Source organism: Haemaphysalis longicornis, unplaced genomic scaffold (genome assembly GCF_048455015.1).
Source record: "Haemaphysalis longicornis isolate Haplotype H1 unplaced genomic scaffold, Haemaphysalis longicornis Haplotype H1 scaffold_10, whole genome shotgun sequence".
Classification (NCBI taxonomy): Eukaryota; Metazoa; Arthropoda; class Arachnida; order Ixodida; family Ixodidae; genus Haemaphysalis; species Haemaphysalis longicornis.
In genome coordinates this window covers 140,997,112-141,020,824 of record NW_027526204.1, presented here as the reverse complement: position 1 = coordinate 141,020,824, position 23,713 = coordinate 140,997,112, and the positions used below count along the sequence as shown (strand labels likewise).

The 23,713-nt window shown below is 47.8% G+C and overlaps 1 protein-coding gene across 3 annotated transcripts; it reads right to left on the bottom strand.

Moving 5' to 3' along the window:
* Positions 1-23,476, bottom strand: LOC144159515 (chitin deacetylase 7-like). 3 transcript variants are annotated; one of them, XM_077691062.1, is made up of 5 exons: positions 23,055-23,476; positions 9,478-9,850; positions 8,907-9,119; positions 3,428-3,670; positions 1-2,768 (listed from the first exon to the last, which is right to left on the bottom strand). In XM_077691062.1, the coding sequence occupies exons 2-5, from the start codon at positions 9,843-9,845 to the stop codon at positions 2,315-2,317; spliced, it is 1,278 nt and encodes a 425-aa protein (XP_077547188.1). In that variant the 5' UTR covers positions 9,846-9,850; positions 23,055-23,476; the 3' UTR covers positions 1-2,314. The 3 variants fall into 3 exon arrangements, with proteins under 3 accessions (XP_077547188.1, XP_077547187.1, XP_077547189.1); XM_077691061.1 differs by lacking the exon at positions 23,055-23,476 and adding an exon at positions 15,455-15,571 and having other exon boundaries at positions 9,478-9,855; XM_077691063.1 differs by lacking the exon at positions 23,055-23,476 and adding an exon at positions 15,455-15,571 and having other exon boundaries at positions 2,593-2,706; positions 9,478-9,855.
* Between the last annotated feature and the right edge of the window lie 237 nt (positions 23,477-23,713).

Genomic DNA, 23,713 nt, shown 5'->3' with positions numbered 1-23,713 from the left:
GTGACGTCATTACAGTAGTGCACATTAAACTTTTTTACACCGTTTTTGGTCAAAAAGGGTGTAAAAATCTTATCTAATGGCGCACACCATTAGAAGGTGTTTGGGCTAAAAAGTGGTGTTTGGGTGAAAAAAGGGTGCGCTTGTGAACCGCCTAAAATGAGGGTGTAAGGTTGCTTAACACGCTAAACAAGTTGTGGGCAGAGATGCTACGCGTGACAATGTGGGTTAGCTGAGCGTGCAGCATGACATACATGCGCATTCAACACGCACAGGTCACACTTCGATCACAAAGGAATTGACCAAGAAAGCCAACCGGATGCATGGGGACAGCGAGTATACATACTTAACAATGCATCTGCTCTTGTGTTTATAGCCAGCAGAGTAAAGTTCTCTGATATAGTCGCTGGTCTTGTCGCAGAAATCAGATATTTTAGAGCAAATATTAGAATCAGGCATTTCAATGTCAGCATATATAAGTTTGCATGCGGATTTGCAAAAAACGTTTTAGTCGTGAGGTTGTGATTACGTTTAATATGTCATAAAATTTTATTAAATACCAAACACCTATTCCACAGCATTTCAGCACCAACCAAGAAGGGTGTTCATTACTTCAATGCCCTTGTTCCCACATGTGTGTAAAGCTGCGAGTTAAGGCGTAGGAAACTAAAAAAACTAACCTGTGAAATATCGCCAACTCAGAAAAAAAGTGCGAAAGACCTCCAACTTTGGCGGTATTTTCTACGGGTTTACATGGGTGGACTTGAACATCTTCTACAAGCGGGGGGATGTTTTGTACTTCAAAATGTTTAAAACATTATGCATTGGCATAATTTATTACCAGCGGAGCGTTTTAAGCCCGAGGTAAGTTTGGTGGCGTTAGCAAAAAAATACCAAAAAAACTGCGACGTACAGAAAGGGTGCACCACCACAAATAGGGTATTATAGCTGAAGCCAGTTTTCGCGCCCGTTCGAATTAGAGCACAAGGGGCGCATGCGCACTCGCACCTCTTACAATACCATTTTCAAGGTAACACTTTTTTGAGACGCTAAAACGCTCTAAAAAAGGCGCAGCTTTCACTCGTGCTGCAGCCTGGAGAAACAGCGAAGCTGGGCGTGGACCTAGCTTTTTTCCCCCTTGGATCCGCTGTCAATGTGGGGGACACAATGGAAAATCCTTGCAAAATACAGCTCAACTTGGCCTTACCCCTCAGCATTTTTCCTAGCCTAGAAAAAACATGTCGAAATGAAGCAATTGGATACACTTCGGCTTCATAACGCGAAGGACCCATGTTCGATTCCGTGCACGCGAAGTGTCTTTTTTTAAATGCGAATGCATTTATTAGCCGGGGGTTGTCTTGCTCCGTTGGCCGGCGTGCGCCTGCATTCCTCCAGCGCGAGCGCACGTGAGCGCGCGCCTCGTAGTTCTGCCTTCGTCGTCGTCGTAAATGCGAATGCATTTCTTAGTCGGGGGTTGTCCGTCGGCATGCGCCCGCAGGTGTTATCTCTCCGCGCTCCTCCTCGCCCCTAGCAACAGCTGTGGCGCGCCTAGCAACCGGAGCAGGTGGTAGCTCGGGCGGGAGTAGCGGAGGGCAAGGGGAGAGGACACGCCCGAGGAAACTTGATATCGCACGCCGTTGCCACGTCTCCCGTTCGAGACACGTCTCCGTACAAGGACTTGTATACCCTTGCCTACACCGGAGACGGAGTCTTTGTGGTGACCGTGTACCTCACGCCCAACCTCGCTCGAGACGCCGTTGCCGCGCAGCTGGACGGCTATGAAAGTGTGCGCGTGCGCTCCAAACCCTCTGACCCCATAGCCTTGGTTGGCGACTTCAACGTTGACGTGCGCAAGAAGAGTGGCGTGTGGCTAGTCGAGTACATGCAGACCAGGCACTCTATGCGTTGTCTCTCTGCCGGCTTCGACACGTGCCCCACTACCATTCACGGGAGTTGCATTGATCTGGTCTTTACGCGAAACTGTGACGCGCGTATGCTTCTCAAAGACCCTTTGACCGTGCACTTTAGCGATCACAAGGCAGTGATTGTGGCCGTCAGGTACAACGATAACACAAACAAGTGCTGATGAATAAATGCTTACGTTCACACTTTCGTCATTAATTACGCCATTACTCGCAACACACTCATCGGTGCACCCAATGCATTCGCATTTCTGCACGATTCCCTTCGGGGAGGTGCGGGGGAATTTTTTATCTTTTACTTCACCTACAATCATCCATCATCATCGTCACAGAATGTTGGCTTTCCTGCTGGGTGTATTGACGCACAACATCAGGAAGCACACTAAACCTTCGCTTTAAAAAGTCAAAACTGCGCGGAGTATAAAGACAAAGCTTATGGTATAGTACAACCGCTCAAGTAAGGCGGGGCCTGCTGCACTAGACCACTGTGATTCCTTTTGCGCCACTTGGCGAATCCACGGATAGCTTTCGGGACACCGTCTGCAACTCCTGAGCCAGCGAGTTCCATTGATTTGAGTCTCTGCGAATTCACAGGTGTGTATCTCGGAGCAGCGGATGAACGCCGTCGCATTGGAACACTTGGACTGCACATATTCTTTCACTGGCTTCGGGTTTTGCATGAAGCGGACGACTTCTTCCACCGTGACGAAGAAGACGTCGTCCATGGTTAGCAGCCAGTCGACAAAGGCCACTAATCCTTTAGCTCGTTCCGGTTCATCCAGCCATACTGCGTGGATGAAAATCGGAAATGGGGCTTTGTTGTAGTGGTAAGAAAACTCAAAGTTCGATCTGCAAAATGAAAAAAAAAAACACAAGTGTATTGGCGTTTCTTGGGGCCTGATGTAGAGGAGTGCAGGGAACTATATATTTTTTAATTTCAACAGTCATACAGGCACAATTTTGTGGTGTATGATATTTGAGCAACACGGGTGCTTCCAAAAAACATTTAAGCAATTGTAATGAAAATTTTTACATACACGCTGACCGACAAAAGTGATTACACTACAAAAAGTATGGTTAAGTTATTACGCAGGTCCGTCTGGAGAGCAACTACCGAAAATTAACATGGTAATCATCTTCTGGGATCAACAAAAAGTTACACGGTAAAAGCTGTCTGAGTTTATTCCTTTTACTATACGCGGGTAATCTGCAACCATGATGAATGGACATAGCTCGCTCATGCACTCACTCCCTCACTCGCTTACTCACCGCTCACCCAATCCCTAGCTCGCCCGATCCCTCACACACTTACACACACACTCTCACACACTCACACAGTTATTCACACATACACACGCTCACACACTCCTCGCCCACGCATGCACTCACTCACTCACTCACTCCTTTACTCACTCACTAACTCAATCAATAAATCAATCAATGAATCAATCAACCAATCAGGAGCTACCATTCTCTGATTCCGCCATGTAGCCAAGCTCAACCCTCACCTTAGATATGCCAATGTGTCAGCCTTTGTGAGGGGTTGCGGTTCACATGAGTCTGCCATAGCACAGGGGCTTTGAACCAGCGATCCGGTGTCGTCCTGGAACGTCTGATAGTACCCGTTGAGGGGCACCGTCCACAGTCCTTTGTAGGTACCTTCTAGACATGGCTCGATGACACACAACGTCTGCAAGCCATAGTCCAGAGTGTACGGGAAGACGCGAAGCTTATCGGGCTCTTCCATGTAACTGCGAAACGAGACAAGAACGCCAGGCTAGTTTTTTCTTACACTGCGACGCAGAAATATTGCTAAGCGTTATAGGGCAGGCACATAAGAATCATGCACTCGTACGTCTAACCACAACGATGGTTCATCGCGAAGCTCTCTCGCGAGGGATTCCTTGGTCGTAGGCTGAGTTTGGACTGTTTGGACTTTGACCGTTGAGCTTTGCCTTTGACTCGCACAAACTTCGGGCTTACCATCGCCTTTAACTTTGGCCCTTCGCCATTTCGTTTCGCACAAAGAAAGCTAATCATCATTGTCGTTAGACGGAACGATGCATGATACTTCTGTCTAATCTTCGTGTCCACCACCCCCCTTCAAATCCAAGCTGCTCCAACCGTGCCGGAACGACGCGCAATAAAATATTTTGAAAATGAAGGAAGCTCACACTAACGTGTAAGACCTAAAAGTACCGAAGCTGTACGCAACCTTAACGACCATCACAAATGGTTTTAATTCAGAATTTCATCTGATAAGGTTCTCATTCGCTGCCGCAACGACATATTCTCCAGGCATGAGGGAGGCTAGCCTTCTCAGATTAATACAATCGTTTGCAATCAGTCACATTGCCTATGTGGCAGCCTTTCACAATTGGAAGGCCGTCGAGCGCCAAAAGCTCAACATCATCATCCGCAAGGCATACAAGGCGGCACTCGGCCTCTACCTACACACCAACACAGACAAGCTCCTCGAACTGGGCGTTCATAACACCCTGGACGAAATAGCCGAAGCCCAGCGCATGGCACAGTTCACGAGACTGTCACAGACCCGCACTGGACGCTACATCTTGCAGCGCATTGGCTACCACAGACAAGAATCACAGGACAACAACGTCCCGTTATCCCTGCCACAGAGCCTACTGCGCAGCCTCCACGTGCCTCCGGTTCCCCGACATATGCACCCGGAGCATAATCAAGAACGCCGACTCGCCAGGGCGAAGGCGCTTACCGCTACACACGCTGCAGACACCGGCGCTTACTACGTTGACGCCGCGAAGTATCCCAACCGACCTAATACCTACGCCGCGGTAGTGATAGCAGCCGCGTCAGGAGAGACGTACACTGCAGGAAGTTTACAGCCCGAGACGCCCACCACGCAGAAGAGCTAGCCATCGCGCTAGCCATCACGAACCCAAAGTGCACTACAGTGCTTAGTGACTCAAGACCCGCAATACTGAGCTATGCCACGAACCATGTGTCCCCCGGTGCAGTGAGGGTGTGCGGTGCCCTACCCCCCCGGACGATGCCAATAACTCTACGGTGGTTCCCAGCGCATGTGGGCCCCCTGGGTCTCCGCGAAGGGCATGACAACAGGAACGAGGAGGCCGACCGGGCAGCGCTCGCGCTCACCGGCCGCGGCGCGCTTGATAGTCCGGCCTCCTCCCCTAAGTCGACCCAGCCTGTGGAGACGGAGCCACTCATCACATACGGGGACATCCTCGAGTGGTACCGCATTAATCGCCGGACTCTCCCGCCACCTCACCCAAAATTGACAAGAGAAGAATCAGTGACATTTAGACAGCTACAAACGAACTCGCTATTAACCCCGGTGTTAGCCAAGCACATGTGCCCTGAAGTGTATGTAAGTGATAACTGTGTATTGTGTAAGAAGGAGAGAGCCACTGCGGCTCATATCCTATGGAACTGCGAAGTGAATCCAAGCAAGGCCAACGCAGCCACAGTGATCCCGCCGCAATTTATGGACGCGGCGAGAAGCAAGGACTACAACATCCAATTTCTGGCCGTCCAGCAGGTGTTGGCTGCCCTCGAACGCCAGCGACCCGAACGTGCTACCTCCTTCGGAGGTTCAGCATGAAGAGGTAGCAGGCGACGTGCGGCAGACCGACGCGACGTTTAGGCCACGTCTCATCTGCAGGTCTCAATAAAGTTGTTTCCTCCTCCTCCTCCAGCATTGTAGCTATAAGTGTGAACTTCATTCCTTTGGAACTGATAGTCATTGGACATTCCCTTGAAGGGGCGTACGTTATGACGTGTCTTTCTCGTTCTGAGCAAGTGTTGCCACGTCATGGCGAATGCTGGAGTGTTTCTTTTTTTGGCGAATCTTGGCCAATCTCCGTAAGTGGGTGTGCTTAACTTGAAAAATGTGCGCCGGGGCCGCTGGGTGGTCGCTGTGAGGCACACACACATGAGCACTCGGCACTTGTTTTTTTTTTGTTTTGTTTTTAATTTCCGGTTGGTCAACGCAATTTTCGTCAAACTCCCTAAGTGGGTATGATTGGCTTGACAAACGTACGCCGGGTACGTTGGGCGTTCGCCGCGAGGAACGCGCTCACGTGCGCTCGGCTTTTTTTTTGCTTTTTTTAACTAAGGACACCGTACAGTAGCAATTAGCTCAACAGCTTAACTGTTAATAAAAAAGGTGTCGGAATCGCGCAATCAGCTAGGTGTTGGCTTTATAATACGGGGGACCGATTGCTACGACGAGAAGAGTTGTAATTTTTCTCCACTTCGCCCATGATCATCAACATCGTTAGAGAAATTGAGTCTCCTACAGTGTGTTTTGGTTGACTATATACAAGCGAAATCAAAGCCGGCAATTTCTCGGTATTACAGCTTCGCTTTATTACCGACAAATTGCCCGCATTCTCTCGAGTACATATTGCAAAGCAGTGACTCGGCAGTTAAATTGTAGGAATGGAACATTTAAAGACATTTAGGAAGCATGCCTGTCTACTGGGCCAACTTATAACCTGTTCTCAATGAACCGCATATATTAGAGGCAGCCCTAAGCTCCAAAAAGTTACACCCGCAGCCCTCCCTCATCTCCGTCATCCTGCCACCCAATATCCGCACCACTTCTTCCTCCCTTCCCACCACACAAAGTAGCTGGCGAGAGCTAATACGGTCATGCAGAACTCGAAGTGTGTTTTTTTAACAGCAGAGCAGCTTAGTTCCGCCGTATAGCGTTACAGAAAAAATACCAAGAAAAAAGACCGAGCGCACATGAGCATGCGCCGCGTGAGGAGCGCCCAACGTGGGCAGGGCTTGTGCGTGGGCTTGAACCATGTGAAGAGCTCACAAAAAATACCAAGAAAAAATGCCAAGCGCACGTGAGCGTGGCCTCGTGACGGGCGCCCGGCATCGTCTAACTCGACCTCCGAGAACACACTGCTGAAGGACTCTGACTCTGCTCAACTTTCGCGATGTGATCTCTCGGGTGGTGTTTTCCCCGCCGGTTCACGCGCGTTCACGCCTGAAGTGGGGAGCACAAACGCCGAGTTCGCGCTACACACGCCGAGTTCGTGCAGCCTGTTGCCGCTGGTTTTGGGTGTCCTAACGCGGTCCATTTTGGGAGATATGTGAAAGGCTGCGAACAAAACGATCTTGGCCTGCCAGTCATGGAGAACTTTCAGCGGCAAGTTGGGAAAATCATGTGAGACGCAACCACCGAGTCTCCGACGAAGGAAAAAGGGCCGCCAGCCCTGCTGTTTCTCCAGCCTTGCACCACTAGCGCAAGTTGCGCCAATTTCTTTTATGTAAGAGATTATGATTACTTCAGGCCATTTCAAAGCAGCGTTCAGGGTACCTGCTCAACCGCTCTTCAATGCGTCCGCCCAGAATGAAAGAAGCGGCGACAGAAGCACCAAACGTGGTTTGGCTTTCTTGTCGAGAAGGCGCAATCCTTGGAAAGCCCGCGTGCGGCGTCACGGGACGGTTTCCGTTAAGCAACCAGAGCGGTGCGCGTTCAAAGCGCGAAATTGGGAAGCGATTCTCGTCATTGAATTTTAGCGTGAATGTATGGGCAAATACGGGAGACAGGCGAACGGACGAAAGCACAAATTTGTGGAAATCAGTTTCCTCTAAATTCGCAAGCATGACACTAACGCGTCGGCCGGATTTTCTGCAATCAGGTCGCGTATCCCATTGCATGCACCGTAGAAGGGATGCCCTATCGTGTTCTTTTTTATGGAGTAAACGGAACTAACATCGAGGACTGGAAAGCATATCCCTTTACAAGCTAGGGTACAACATTACGATCCCTAGCAATCAACATGACATAAACCAGTGGTGCTCAAACGGGGATCGGTGAGGGTCTTTGAGGGGTTCGCCAAGCCCTTCCCAAAACTACACTCCCCCATTTATATCCTCGTTTCAGCGAAACTTTACTACCAATGCAAAAAAAAAAAATCCAATTTACGCTGTGGAGGTGGTCGGACTTCACACCTGTAAACGACACCCACAACGATCACCCATGCGGCGTCACTTCAATTCACACACGTGGCTCTACAAAGGGGGAAACGAGAGACTCTGCCAGCGGTTGCCTAGGATTCGCGGGGGCGGCGCCCAACGCAGCAGCGTCGTCAGAAACAAAACGGAGAGGAGGGTCCTTTGAGGGTAAGGAGGAGGGGGTCATGCGCGGCTATGGCGCCATCTCTTTCACTGCCTCCCCCTCACTCTTCTTTCGTGTGTCGCCTAGAAAAAGCGATCTCCCCCTCCCAGGCGCTGTAACCAAACCGCCGTCTGTCTCCCCGTCTATGCACGTGTGGGCGTAGCTTAGTCGGGAGACGATGGCCGCTCGCTCCGCTTCTCTTCGGCCCCAGGGTCGATCCCCGGGGGGGCCTGTCGTTTGTTTGTGCAGCCTGGGTGTAGCCAGTAGTAGCCTGGGATGTTTCTTTGTGTAGCCGATAGTAGCCTGGTAACAGTAGATAGTAACATGATAATAGTAGATAGTAACATTTCCATGGCTAGTTAGAGGTATACTTCTTCGCAGTAAAAGGCGGCCTCGCTACTTGTACATTAATTTCTCCGCCTAGCGAAAGTTTTACCGTTGGCTTTGTTACACAGCATGGCAGCGATGTGACATAGCCGGACACACAAACGGCAGTAGATAGCTGTTTGCGTAACTTTTAGCTGCAGGAGCAACTTGCTTGACAATATGACACACTTCAGCTAACTGTGACACACAGAAGCTGGGAATTGTATAATGATGATGGCGAGTTAAGCTGCAAGTCAAAATTGTCTGACGTGATGACACGGATCAACAAAAACAATCATAGGGTTCCCCATAACTTTGCAAGCCCGAAAGGAGTCCCCGGCACAACCATCATATATAGCCACTGGCCTATACAATGTAAATCGCGTGGTCTTTTAAGTCTCTTTTTGAGAAGGAGCATGAAAAAACACGCGGATGAAAGTTGATTGAAGGATAAACAAAGTGCAGAGCTTCTAGTCTGAACTTACTTGACAGTCACAGAGGAGTCGTACAGGAGGCCGTGCTGCCGCATCACGAAGAGGCTGTCGCCCTTTCCGGCCTCGAGGAAGGGAGCTCTCGCCCCGACCATGTCCTGCTCCGGAATGAGGGCGTAGTCCCGGAGGATCTCACGTTCTCCAAATAACTCCGCTTCCCAGCCCGCAGCGTCTAGGGTCTTCCAATAGGTGTAATTGTACCGGTGGCTGCATCAAATACAGTTAGAGAACAAAAGAAAATCTGTGTTTGTCCGGAGTTCGCGACGTATGGGCTTCAACAAACTTTCCTAGGGAACCTCGTTCCTCTAACTCGTTGGTGAGAACGTGGCAATGGGTATAAACAAAATACGTCGTAAGATAAGTGGTACGGAGAAAACGCCATCTGCTCCAGAAAGGTGGACTTAAGGTGAGTCATTGTATAGTAGGCGGAAAGACAGGACACAGGAAAAAAATACGGGCGCCGAACGCCAGTCCTCAAACCGGACATTCAATCAATCAATCAATCAATCAGCTGAGCGGTAGACGGACCTACATACAAATAAACAAAAAAAGAACTCTCTCTCACGTGATCGAGTGCAAAGCGATTTCGTTCCCCGCGCTGTGCAGCTCGTGCACGAAGCTGAAATCCGTGCGTACGGCCGACACGAAGAAGGTGGAGGCCATGTTGCAGCCGTTTGCCCTGTTTTTCCGTCTACCCGGTGCCAGCAAGCGACGGTAGAAGTCCATGTTCTCTGCGTTGACGTGATCGTCGAAGGTCAGCATCACGAACTGGGGCATCTCCTCCACGCTCAGGTTTCCCGGAGGCTGCCTGCTCATGCAGAGGCAGTTGTCCTCCAGACGACACTTGCTCGGATCGCACTTTTCAGCTTCACTGGCGATGGCAACGAAGCACAGGAAGATCGGGTACAGGAGGCCGGCTGGCGCTACTCCCATCGGACCTGCACTGGCGAGGCATATTTGTTGATTTTGGGGGGACGAGTCAGCATTGCATTCACCTTCCTTTCTTTAGACTGGAATCAGCGGTTGATCTAAGGGAAAGCGCGGTGGGGGTGAACGCACTTCCCTGAGCGGCTTTTGAACTTCATACCCACCTGGGCCACAGTGAAGGTGTCTTCATCCTCCCTCAGAAGGGCTCCCCGTCGTTAGGGAAGTGGTAGATTTTAACTAAAATATACCAAAAGCAATGAAAGTGGAGGCGAGGCGTGTGGCCCTGTAGCGCCGTTGTTACTTCGTACATATGCTACTCTGTCGGAATGTAGCCCTGTGGTAGGCTTCAGAGAACGACGTACCACAGATTTCTTGTTGTTGTTGCTGCTGCTGCTGCCGCAGCTCTTGTTGGTTGGATCCTTAAGTCATGGCGCGTACCCACGCGGGGGATTGGCAAAGAAGCTGCCTGTAATGATTAGGCTGTGCCCCTGTTTATTTTAGAGAGAGAGAAAAAAGTGAAGTACGATAAAAATATTGAGAGTAGAAAACGAAATCTTTGGATAGAACAGGATTGTCAGGATGTCGTCGCCGTTGTCTCCGTTGTCGTCGTCGTCGTCGTCGGTCTCATTGCCGTTTTTATCGTTGTTGTTGTTGTCATCGTCGTCGTCGTCGTCGTTGTTGTTGTTGTTGTCGTAGTAATCATTAATAGGAAGAAAGATATGTGGCCAGCAGCGAAAAAGGGGGAACGAGGCTAACGAAGGGGGTTCAGTCCTTATGGATGTCGCCTTTAAGAGGCATCCTTTATAAATCATGTGAACCGATGCTAAATTACCCGTATTAAGCCGCTTTTTCTGGCATAAATGATAACGTAGCGTACGGTATCATGTGGCAGTGTCGGGGGAAGGAGGGGTAAACCTTTCTCGGGAAAGCGGGAAGGTTTGGGCCAGTGCCAGATGATGTGGTTGAGGTAGGCTGTTATGGGGTGGTGACCCTAGGGACATCGGAGCCGGGGCGTTCTGTGGATAATAAAATTTTAATCCATTACTTAAATCGCAACCACTAGGAAAGTCGAGCAGGGGCGCTGTTCTGAGTTGTGTCCGTTTTGTAAATATCCGTTTCGTGTCCGTTATGGAAAAAGGGAAGAGCGGTCAAGACCCGCTATGATAAGTGCTTTAATGGAACAACTTGATGATGGTGATGGGCAGAAGGGAAGCCAGGTGTCATCTTTTTCAACATACTCCCCAGCGCGAAAATGGCTATAAATTTCACTGCGTGTTGGATTCCATGGAGGCAAAGCCGTCCCGTTGAAAGGCATTGTTATTGATATCAGTAGAAGAAAGCGGTGTCGGGAACCTCGCCGCTTCTGGTTCCAACGATAACAACGGTGCTTCTTAATGTGCCCAAGCGTAGACCTTCTGATTTGGTGAATCGCCGTTGAACAGATTTTAAAGAATGGAGTCCGCGAACCGACTCTATCATCACCGCTTATGGGTGTAAACTCCGTTCGCCAGCCGACAGTCGTTTCGTCCATCCCAGACCTTGGCCTTCTTCGTATCCCCTTGGTGCGCCTCGTAGACATCCTTGTAAATAAAGTGACTATTTCTCTTTGTCCTTTCTTTCGCTTCACCCTCACTGTCGCCTTTAAAGTAGCCATGAAGAGAACACACAAGTTTGGTTCATTCGAAAGATTGCCTCGTTAGAATCATAATGACACCACTTATAACGGAAACTTCGCTCAAATAAGCTACATAATTAGGAAAAAAGGAAATGACCATGCGACCCACCAGCTCATTTTCCGCAACAGAACCTATGATGTCACTCGAGAATGCTCTGCGATTGGCGGAGGCCGGCAAAAGCAAACGCATGTTAGGCAGGGCTTACAGTTTGCATAGCGAGCTAGATGCCCGTGAAACATACTGCACATTCTTTTTATGACAACGAACGGTGGAGTGAACGGTTGAAGTTCCGAACGAACACGCAAGCGTGTGCGCCAATGCGTACGAAACTACCGCCGGCCGAGCTCGACATCTCGCCGTCGCGCAGACGAATTTTCGGGTTCGAGGCTCTTAGGGGCCAACGAACCATTCCAGCACGTACAGCCGCTACCTTGCTTGGTATCTTAATCCCTTGACAGGAGGTTGGCCGTCATATCGCCAACCAGCAAAGGTGAAAATAGAAACGAGGGGAGTAAGGAAAGCAAGAAGCGACGAGATAGTGCCAGTCGTCGCAGAAGTTTCGAATGGTGTTGGTTTGCTGCTGTCGTTACGAGCTCGTTTCCAGTTTACAACCACTGAAAACTTCAGTTTGTTCGAGTACTTTACAATGAAATTTCGTTGCTGCGCTTTGAAATGCCCATGTAGTACGGGCAAATCGTCGAGGGAGTGCGACATCCCCGCCGGTGAGGAGATCTCCTTTCATGTGCTGCCCAACGACGGACATCGGCGAAGCAAGTGGCTACGTTTTGTGAACTTATCAAACGGAGGAGAAAGAGAGCTAAAGGAAGTACGAGTGTGCTCGCTTCATTTCCGAGGAAGTGATTACGGCAGGGACCCTTACGTTAGCTCACTCCTGGGACATGCTGGCGCTCGTCACCGACTTCGTCAAATCGCCGTCAAAGCGCTCTGACCTTGGGGGAAAAAATGCCGTAAACACCGCGCATTGACGCTCGTATCTTTCTGGTCGAAGCAGAGAGCTCGCGCGAACGGCTTTCCATACACGACACCGGCCAACTGGCATAAGCGATATTGCTACTGAAATTGAACTATTATTAACCGTAATAAAATACGGCATATACGTACCAATCTGTATTCGTCCGTCGCGACGAGGCAGCGGTGCCGACGGCAGGGCGTTCGTCTGTAGTGGCTATCGCGGAATGGTCGCTTTCCCGTCCATCGCGTATCCCACAACTCTTGCCGCTCGTGCACTTAGAAGCATTGAGCGTTCAAGTGGTGTGAGGTTGTTAAATGCAAGCCCGAGCTCCTCGGCGAGAGTTTTGTTCTCCGGATCAGGCGATTCCATGACTAGGGCTGCGGGTGCACTAGGTTTTACTAGTATTTTTAAAATATCCGCCGTCTCGGTCGACTCCCTGCGTGTGGGTGCTATATGGAGTCGACATACTAAGTATCTGTTTCATGGACCGGCTCATATGGCGCCATTGTTCACGTCCCGGAATGTGCAATTTTAGCGGGAGATTTAAAATTCTGGCTTAAATTGCCTTATTTCTCAGTGAATAAAGCATCGTTTGCTTCCGGGAAAGCGCTTGGGGTACTATGAAACACCTAATCTTTCAAATAAAACAAACTTTTGTTTTCTCTTCATGGCTCCTTTAAGCTGTCGTCCACTTGGTGTTTCTTTTTCATCGTGGCAATCCGCATCCTCTGGTGCCACTTGTGGCTTGAACGAGTGGTGTTGCAATGCAAACCAGTCGCTCGCTTAGTGGTCAACGTTTATTTATGGTCGCGGATGTCTCACTACTCTCACGGTCGTTTCAGTTTCTTCTGACCACTCGTTGTACGCAGGCTGGTGGCTTCAACGAAGAAACCGAGACAGCTGCCTTGAGTTGTAGGTATGTCTTGCCAATTCATTTCTGCTCGACTCACGTCGTTGTGTTGTTCGGTGACCAAATTATTCTTTTCATTTGCAATTTTTGTAACATCAGTTTTTTTACCATCATAGTTCCGGGGCTGTCCGAGCTCTGACGGAATTCGGGTTGTGGTGTACGCAATGAGAGCATGCCGGTTAGTTCGGGTCTCAGTTATTTTCGTGTCTAGTTTCACTTTTGCAGATATTACTGTGCCTTCAAAGTAAGATGCGTCAACCCCATCAGATTCCATGTTCTCGTTTTCCACCGTATTTTCCAATTCTCGGTTAATCTCGGTCAATTAATCATTTCGGTCAGTCAGAGTTTTTAACAGGTGAGTCAACTCACGCATGGGTGGTTGCTCCTCGGAAAGAAAGTCTTCAACCTTGCCGATCACATCTGTCGGTTGCTCCCGGGCGATTCGCCGTCTCTCCTATAGGGCCTCCATCGTCCAGTTCATCCTCACAGACACCTTTAAGGATGGGATCGTAGTAACGGGGCAAAGGCTGGCGTGATGATACCGTCGGGTACGCAGACTCGAATGCGGCTTTCATAAGTGTCGGCAAGGGCAGTATTGGGCCCGGCTGGTATTTTATTCTTGTTCTCAGGATGTCCCGAAGATTTATTAAAGGGTTCGCTGTAAGGGCGGCTCTGATCTTGTTCCCCAAAGGTGAAAGGGCGGTCGAAGACAAGGCAAATCCGCTCGGAGAAGCTCACCTCTCGAGGCCTCTGGTTCTTGGGTTTCGGCACCATAAATATGGTCAATGACATGATCAATGCTGTCAATGCCAGACTCGTGCTGCACGGCAGTTACATTCCGTTTATAAGAGGTACTGTATGCGGGTGTGTGCCTTCTTTAGTGTGCGTTCTGTAGCGTGATAGTTTTGACTGCTATCCTAGCTTCTTGCTATCCTGTAACCTCGGGACGGTTCTTATTAACGAGGAGCTACTGAAGCACTGCCCTTTTTCCGCTGAATCCCCGAAAATTCCATTGCCACTCGGTCGTTATGAATAAGTTAGATGGAAGCTGAATTCTAGCTTTGACCTGCATGAATCTCGCACTCAACTCCTGAATTATGTCGTTCGTGGTCTTCGCCACGCCTTAGAGTAATCGGCATTGAGTTGCGCCGTGCACTGCCGCAGGGCGTCTTGAATGTACTCCTCCAGTTTCGTTTAATACACCCAAACTTATCAATGAGTCCAAACAGGACTTCCTACATGTTTGTTACCTCCATCAATGGTTGCACCGGAGGCTCTGCAGCCCTCCTTTTAGGAGGTGGGGGTACCGAGGCGAACGTGCACCTATCCGGGCTATGTGCCTTCCCTTCTTATTTCCGCATCACTGGCTGCGCAGGCGTTTGCCGGAGGCCGCTTTTAAGCTGTTTAATTTCTATAATTAGCGGTTGTTCATCTGTCGTAAAATCCCAAACTTTACAGCTAGCCTTTTGACAAGCTCTTTCTTATTTGTGTCGCAATTTCTGGAGGCTCTGTATAACCAATTTTCCTTGTTTCCTGCTGTCTTCTCGTCTTCCATTAGGCTATGGCCGTTGCTTGTGCCTTCCTTGGCCCTGGATTTGGATCTGTATCTGGATCGGCTTTTGGCCCGGGTTACGCCCAGCGATGGTAGCCTCGGGAAGGAGCTCGACCGCGAGTGTGAGCCCCTGCGCTCGCGCTGTTGCTGCGGCGCCGTTCCCAGCGGCTCTGTCCCATTTCTTGGCTTGTCTCCTCTCCGTCCCATTTCTTGGCTTCCCATTGTCGTTTTTTGACAATGTACAGTGTTCGGAAGACGTTTTTTTGGACCTTTTGTCTCGTTTTAGGCGTTTCTTACCGCAAGTAGGAACTTCGGGTCACACTGATGATTTATGTGTGGGTTTTTTGTCCCGCAGTTCCGACACCTTTGTCCTGGTTCGCACACACGTCTTACCGGTGTCCCAGTTCACCACATGTGTAGCTCGTCTAGTACCTCTTTTTGTACAGCACGGACTTTTACGGAGGGTTAAAGCATGGCAAATGGTTTGGAATTTGGGTTACGTACCTGAACGTCCTTTTTGAGCCAGTGTACTCCAACTGAACCAGCATTTTCACCTACGTCACTAACCAACTAAAAGCTTGCAACAGTAACCATGTTAACACCTACTACAACAGCACTATATGAAGGAATACTACCGACAATCATTTTATAACACTGACCTTCCAGAACCTTGCACGACCCAAGTTAACCGATCGGCGTCGTGTACTGCGCCATCCATCGCTAGCCTTGTTCGAGAGTACTTTATTAATGAGTTACATTCCTCATCCACTATACACACGTTTCCAAACATGACGTCTAATCACCATTAACAATGGTGGGCTAGACGAATTTGTCGAGACGGTCGTGACTTAACTCAACCACGGAGAAATACAAAATTCATAAACAATTTTACAGACATACATGTACATGTTAAATAAAGATATGTAACAATGTAACAATATATAAACATCACAAATGTTCAATTAAAATTCCGAGATCGGAAAAAAATATTCCCATTAAAATTGAAATCAGTTTGCAGTAGTAGAACAAGCACTTTTGCTAGGCCGCAATATACAGATGGAGGTCTCGACATTAATAAGTCGCCCACAGTTTTTCGTATGCCAGTTGTTCTAATGAACGGCCCGCCGCTGCGCTGCTGAACCCAGAAACGCGGGTTAGATTCTTGGCCGTGTCGGCCGCTTTTCTGATGGAGGCGAAAAGCGAAAACGTCCGTGTGTTACATAGATTTCGGTGCACGTTAAAGATCCCCAGGTGGTCAAAATTAATCCGGAGCCCTCCACTACGGCGCGACTCATCACCTGTGTAGCGTAGGAGCGTTAAACCTCACCATCAACCAGTCAATTAATCAATCAACCAATATGTTTTAACGAGTGCAAAAGTGAGTAAAAATGAACAAAAGTCGGCCAGTGGCATAATCATACGCAACCCAGCATCTGCCCTAATAAGAAAAATAAACAAAGAATACGTAACAAGTGCCGCGTATTGCAAAATAACATGGTTAGGTAACAACGAACGACTTTCTACGAGGAAAAAAATTGGCAGCGTCGTGCTCGCTCCGCTGGAAATGTAGTCGAAAGACGACAGCCTTCTACGGCCCCTGCCCCGTAAGTGCCTGCATTCTCAATCCGCGGCCCACCTCTCATGCTTTCCTATCCCGTATCGCTCCTCCCATGATAAACACAGTGTAGGTTTGCTCTATTCAATTCATTTTTGCCGCATTTCAATGCCCGCGCGCCATCTGTTGGAACCGTTCGACTGTTGTACTCCGTCGAATGACGCCCCGAAGGGGTGCGAGCGCTTTTTGTATTTTTGGGTCAAAAATTTTTTTTTCAATTAGTTTTCTTAGTTGCTATCGCAAAAATCAAGAAGCCATGTAGTTTTAATTAATATAACACTGCAGATATCAATTATGCATTGATCTCCTGCCTCAATGTTAATGTTAATGGTAATGTTATGTTAATGTTAATGTTTTCGTTTTGTCAAACAATGTTGGCAATTGGCGGTGAGATGTTTGAGTGGCGCCCCCTGGCTCTGACGTCGGCTTAGGGACTCGCGCCGCTGTCGTCTGCTACGCTCCGATTGTGAAGGGCAGCAGCGCCTGATCTAGAAATCGCCCGCTTCCATGCTTCAGTGCATTAAAAAGCGCATTTCTAGTAACTCAGTTATTTTACCAGCTTCTGACACCTCTGAATAATTTTAAGCTGTATCCCCCACAAGTTTGCAGCAGACGAGGACAGAGATAACCTTCTTCAGGTATTCGGTCAGAAGATCATGTGTAACTCGCCCTTTCTATATAGCGTGTTGGCGAAGTTCAGAGCTCAGAGTTCCTAGATACGTATTCAAAATGCGTAGGCTTGCCTATAGTATTTTTGAGATACTCTTATGAAGACTCAACACTCTAATGATACTTGCCAAGCAGCGGGCCTTTACACCCGCATCGCACAGCAGGAAATAAAGCGGCTGGCTGTCTTCTATTTCTTTCGTTGTTGTTGACTTGTATCAGATTAATGTTCTTTTTTTCTATGCCCAAGGCATTAATTTTTCTGCACCGTCACAAACATCTTATTAGTAGGTTTGGGGATGTTTTAAGGGCTCACAAAGATCGTGTGGATATTTTCTTCAGGTTGTATGGAATACATTTCCTTCTTCACAAATTGGCCTTCGTTATGGGGTCGTGAAAGAAGGTGCACATGCGCAGCGTGAGTTGTTTATTCACATGAAAACACAATGAGGAGGTTTGTGCTACGCCACCGCGATCGCGCCCCAGACAACGTTGCCCATAGTACTTGAAGGCGGCTTTTGTGGTCCGAATTTCTGTGGTAACCATCGTTATCATAACGAACTGACACTCAACCCGGACACTTATGACATGATTACGGTGTTGAAGGCATGATATGCTTGCTAACGAACGCAATAAATAGCATTCGTCTATATATTACAAGAATCGAAACTGATGAATATTTCCAAGCAGCTCTATCGTTTTCCAACGGTTCCAGGCGTAAAAAAACAAATCTTTGTCTACTTGGGATGCCGTTCTATGAATTGAACAAAATTACTCTTGCTCTCTTTTCCTGGACTGAGGACCCAGCCCACTAATCTGCTCGACCTTACTGTTAAATAACGTTTTCTCCTCCTCCTTTTCCCCTTGAGTGCAGATTTCCTATAACGCATATCTGAACATTGGGGAGATATGGCTGTGGGAAATGTACCTAAATATCCCCCCAGGTCGGACAGTAGCTACCTGATATGCAAGTCGTCATCCACCAGGGTCCCATGGCCTCTCGTCAAATAAATGTTTTCACTCACTCCCCCCAGGTCTGAACAAACATAGTCTTACAGTATTTTTGCTGTAGACGTGACTCGTTTTGCTCAATAAACCTCCATACTGGTTAGAAGCCTGGTATAAAACCAGCATGTGCCTGTACACGCAGCAGGTTGCTTGAAACTCAACCTACATTCTTTATGGCCCATAGTGTATGCCGGCATACTTTTATGACATGACAACGTAAAGTGATGTGATACAATACTTTCGAACGTTCGCCAAGGTTACAAAAACTGTTTTACTATCTCCTTGTATACTATTGCCGGGAATCGTCATGCCTAGATCTGCCAAAGCCGACAGCCCCAAAGGCCTGAAATTGGTTTTGTCTTGTATTTTCGCTATTGTCGGTTACTAGTAGCTGGTTGTTCTCCTTGTTCGAAATATTGCTTAATATAGAAGCTGACCCCTAGGTCCGACTCTTCGCGCTCCGCACAGGACCGGCTCCGCAAGCTATTGGGTGACGCCGGCAATTTTTCTTCTGTAGCGGTGTGCAGAACTATACTTTAACTCGTGCCTTACGCTTTTGTATGTGATTTTAAGTCTATGACGATAACAAGTTACGCACACACAAAATATGGCGCCTACAAGCATCAGACGTCAACGGAGCGCAAAGAAACAGCAGGGAGAGCGAGTCCAAGTAAAGCAGACGGCAAATGCGAGAATCCCTAAGCCGACGTCACGGAGGCACGTTTCGCAGCGCCGCCAACAATTTCATCTCCGTGGGCAAAAATCCAAGGCGCCAAGAATACACTTATACACTGCATGCTTCACTCTCCTCACGCTTCACGTTAGTGGAGATGGCCCCGGATTTTTTACTTAGGGTTTTACGGTTTTACCTCTTCCTCTTAGCAAATTGTTAAACGTATTCACTAGAGTGAGGCGCTTAGCCACATCCTGTTTCTCTTTTCAACGTTGTTGTCGTCGTCCCTCGATCGGTATGTGTCACCACCTTTTTCACATTTTTTTTCAATTTTGACCGGTGAATTTTTGTTTCACATGAACCTTACAAAGGACCGTTTTTATGATGTTCAAAAGTGAAAAATAGTGAGAATAGTACTATCGATGCTTGTTATTAACAATTGACAAAAAATACCCGTACTTTGGCTGTTACGGGAACATTCATAAGTATTTATTGGATTGCAGGAATAGCGAACTTTTTGGCTCAGAGGTAGCCAACTACCAGTACCGTGCAACTAACTAGGATTTTTGCCATCCGATGTTTGGAAATCAAGTTATAGTAAAAATACAAAAGAAAACAAAATGTCACTTTTATCGGTATTTCTTGAAATACACCATGATACATCAAAACTCACCATTTTTTCTAAAATTCCTAGTTAATTGCACAGTATGGGAATAAATCAATTAGCCTGCGAAGTTTGAATGAAATACAATCATTCATTTTGAAGTTACAATTGTCCCCGCACGAAGAAACGGCAAAAGTCAAATTTTGAGAAAAACAAGAATCAAGTTTTTAGATCCGTGTACAAACCAGACAATCTTGCCCTGTAACGTTAAAATCTACGTCGTTCATAGCTAGTGCCCTCATTCGTTGCCAGGAGCTCTTTTTTTTATTTTTGTTGCTGCCGGTATTTTCTCGTGGATATGTTTTGTCTCACGCATTTTTTGGTACTTACCCGTCTTCACGCGGCACTGGTCATTGGTACAACATGGTACGGGAGTGTAGTGGCGAGATTCGATGCTTGCTTCCTTCCAAATATCTACTATACTTTTTTTTGCTACCGTTGAAAGTCACCCAGCATAAAAACATCCCGGGCCCTCTCCACTAACATGAAACCGGATGAGGGACGAAGCATGCAGTGTATAAGGTATTATTGGGTCCTTGCAGTTTCTGCCCATGGAGATGAAACCGTTGAGGGGTAGAGGTACACAGCTTTGCTGTAAAAGTCTAGTGTCTTTGAAGCACAAAGCATTCTAGCGCGAGGCGTGGGAAAACGAGTATCCCGGTGTGTTCTTTAATACGTGTTACGTTCTACAGTTAAACTTGTATATAACGAAGTTGACAAAAAAATCGCAATTTTACGTTGCATCCAGGTTTTAGTTGCCTGCAGGCTTCGAGTTAAGGCTTGCGTGAATGAATCAGAAACGAAACCAGACTGCTAGACATCAGTGACTGTGAACTCACCATTCAAGGATTTATTAGTGAAAAACTGCATTTGCGCCTGTTGCTTTTCCACGAGCTTAATCACTACACGGCATTCCAACGAAGTAAGGTCACTTACCACCGTATGCGCAACCCTAACTCAAATATCCCTTTTGCCTTTAAACACTTTTCGGTGCACTATCACGCTTCAAGGACCAAACGTAGGCTGAAAGGGCGCCTTTTGGTGAACTTGAGGCTCTTTTACTCATTCAAAATTGTTGAGGGGTTGCTAGCTGGGATAGTTCTCCGGGAGGCGACGTTCTTCTTTCTCGCCGGCGGAGACGGCCATTTAAAATTTCGAGTTTGTCTTGATACGACAAAAAATTTCGTTTTCTCGCAGCAGAACCAACACTACAGGTAGCAGCGGCAACGCACAACTACTGGCCGACAGGCAGGCCTAGCACCTAACCGATACCGCACTCACACCTGGAAACGAGCTATAGTTAGCGGGGCGTACGAAATTCGCTAAATTTGTGCATTTCTCTACCCTATTTCTCAGAAAAATTGCAACAAAAACAATGACTCGCCAACATAGGGAATTCGTTACGTCAAGGTTGGGGAATTGAAAACTTCGTTAAATCCAGGAATTTGTTACATAGAGGTTCGTTACATCCAGGTTTAATATTATCGCGAGGCCTGAGTGGGCCGGAATTTTCATACCGTGTCTACATGAAATGACGACGACGACAGGAGACGCCGACAGCCCGAGCCCCGAAGAGGCTTTGCGTTAGATATATACCAAAGAGTAAGATGGTCAGCCTCATGAGGGCGTCCTGGGCAACCCAGGCCAGTTGTGCAAAAAGAGATGATACGGTCCGCAAAGCTATAGTCATATTAACTTGCAGTAAGGGTTCTCGCAGCGGCTCTTCACAATTGTTCTCGAAGTTCCCAAGCATTGCAGCATTCTTCAATGTATTCACATCCTGGGGGTGCATGTTTTTGTTGGCACAGTTCGTTCTGGCGTGCTACCGAATATAAGTGCTGCGTGTGTACCCCTAAGGATACTGCTTGAAGTGCTGGAAGCTTCAGGTTTGTTCCTCCCTAGAGAGATTTGTCTTTTATGTAGTTAACGAAGGTGTTTGCTAATAATTGAGTTTCCGATTGATATGCAGTATTTGTGCTCTGCACGGATGGAATATAAATTTGATTTTGCGTCGGGAAAATTGTCTATGCTGAAATGTGAGCGTGGCTCGGCCGTTCGATCTCCCCTCCTTGCCCCTTAGAAAAACTTTTTGTGTGGAGGAGAATTTCACTATTGTTAAAATGATGATATGGGACATAATGCTAGATGTGCATTTTACTTTGATAACGCTCGTTTGCAGCTACGTTAAAAACGCGTCGCAATTGTCTCTACCATTCTTAAACACCAACATTTTAGCTCAGTAAGGGCCTTGTAGCCTTTTGTAACTATAGCCTCAGTAAGAACCTGTAGCCTTTGAACTTCTATTACCTTGTGAAGTCCATTGACGTACTTCAGCACGTGAATGCAAATGGTTGATTGCTAGCACAAATTAGTAGAAACGCTTTTGAATGCGAGTAAATGTGAGTGAAGATTGAGTAAGTGTACTCGTGAGTACAGATTGAGTATGAGTACGAGTGAATACAGATTGAGTACGACTACTCGCGCAGATGTGTGAGCTTGAGTACAGGTGAGTAAAAGTACAAAGGAGCACGAGTGACTTTGAGTACTGATCAGCTTTCTGAGTCTGAGATTGAGTGAGTACAGCGTGACAAAAATGTGCTTCAGTTTGAGTGAGCTCTTTCGGGTTTGCCGACCTGTGGAGGCTATGACGATGCTACAACATTTCCAATTCCTTTCATTCCAGCAGAGCACTATTTGCTCTTTGCAGCCACTGTAACATGGCGCTAACGACAATTGTGCCCATGAACAATCCGTCGACACTTTCTAAGCCGAAACCGTAGCTGATGGCGCCGAACAATCCAAAACCATGTACACAGAAAAACCTTCAAGCCTCAAGTTAAGCCAAGTTCGAAAATCACCGGTCTACTTCACACAATCAACTCATGGTGGTTGAACGATTGCAGCGCCAGTGCCCTCTCTAGGTATTAGAATGGACCTCTATGTTCGGCGCAGTGAAATTTCCGTGAATTTGCAGCAGGCGCAGTTTCGCACGACGCACGGTTCAAAACTGTTTTCCGACTAAAGAAATAAAGGTTTTGACTGTTTCCAAGTCAGTGATAACGGAACATAAAAAAACGTCCCGTATTTGGTTTTTATGTTCGGCAATAAAATAGCAATTATTTGTTTGGCGTAACAGCAACATAAGAGGGCAGTACAAGCCTCTCCATTACAAAGAGCCAAACGCATGACATGTTAACTTACCTAGAACCATTCCTTTTTTGAGATTTTCAAGTAACCGCTTTGACACGAGAAAAGCCCGGTTTCACGCATGGGCCGCGTGTCCAGAAATCTTATCAGAGCTTTTTGGTCGGCGAACCGGCATACGGGGAAGATCATTAGTTGTTTGCAGCACGCTATCGGTCCAACTAAGGAGGCTTTCGCCTTAAAACAGCGCTTAAACAAGACAGTTTGCCATTTAATTCAGTATGTACCAACAAGCCCCCTTTATCAGGTGCAACAATACGGGTCCGTGACCTACCTTTGTGAGCAGCGGATGTGAAACGGGCGGAGGGCTGCAAACGTTATCCGCATTGGCACTCGCGCGCCCTGAGGTTGTGGCGTCGTGACACTTACCGCTGCCTCGTCTGACAGCTGGCGAATCGCGGGGTGCGTCGTCCTAGGGCATAGCGCACACACGTGCGAGCGACTTATTGGAGCCTAAACAGCTTTTCTGTATTTATTTGTAATGTCCGGGAAATGATATACGACCACAGCAGTCTTTTACGATCGAGCGGTTTCCTGTCAGCAAATTAAGGCTTTTCGATGATACTTTCTCTCAGGCACGTCAAGAGTTAATCTAACAGAAAGCTAGCACTCTGTACATGTGGCTACTTGCGTGGTTGCGGCCCCTCTTACAAAATAGCCCTCCATCACGTAGTTTATTAATTGGAATACAACAGTACTTCTTATCACCTTACCATTCAGCTACATATTTATCTTAGCCAAGAGGCCGAGAAGCGATATCCAGCTACTTCTGACTTGAACATTTTATAAAAAGCTGCATTGAGTCCGTCAGGTCCAGGTGATTTACCAGGATTTTAACCCGCCGCGGTGGCTCAGTGGCTACGGCGTTGCGCTGCAGTGCACGAGGTGGCGGATTCGATTCCCGGCCGCGGCGGCCGCTTTTCTGATGGAGGC

Bases quoted from the DNA above. Each gene is read 5' to 3' on its own strand.
- LOC144159515 (XM_077691061.1), bottom strand. From the start codon at position 15,498: ATGCTGGTTCAGTTGGAGTACACTGGCTCAAAAAGGACGTTCAG. The intron at 9,856-15,454 runs GTACGTAACCCA...ATGCCTCGCCAG, and splicing joins GGCTCAAAAAGGACGTTCAG to TGCAGGTCCGATGGGAGTAG. The intron at 3,671-8,906 runs GTAAGTTCAGAC...CTCGTTTCGCAG, and splicing joins GACTCCTCTGTGACTGTCAA to TTACATGGAAGAGCCCGATA.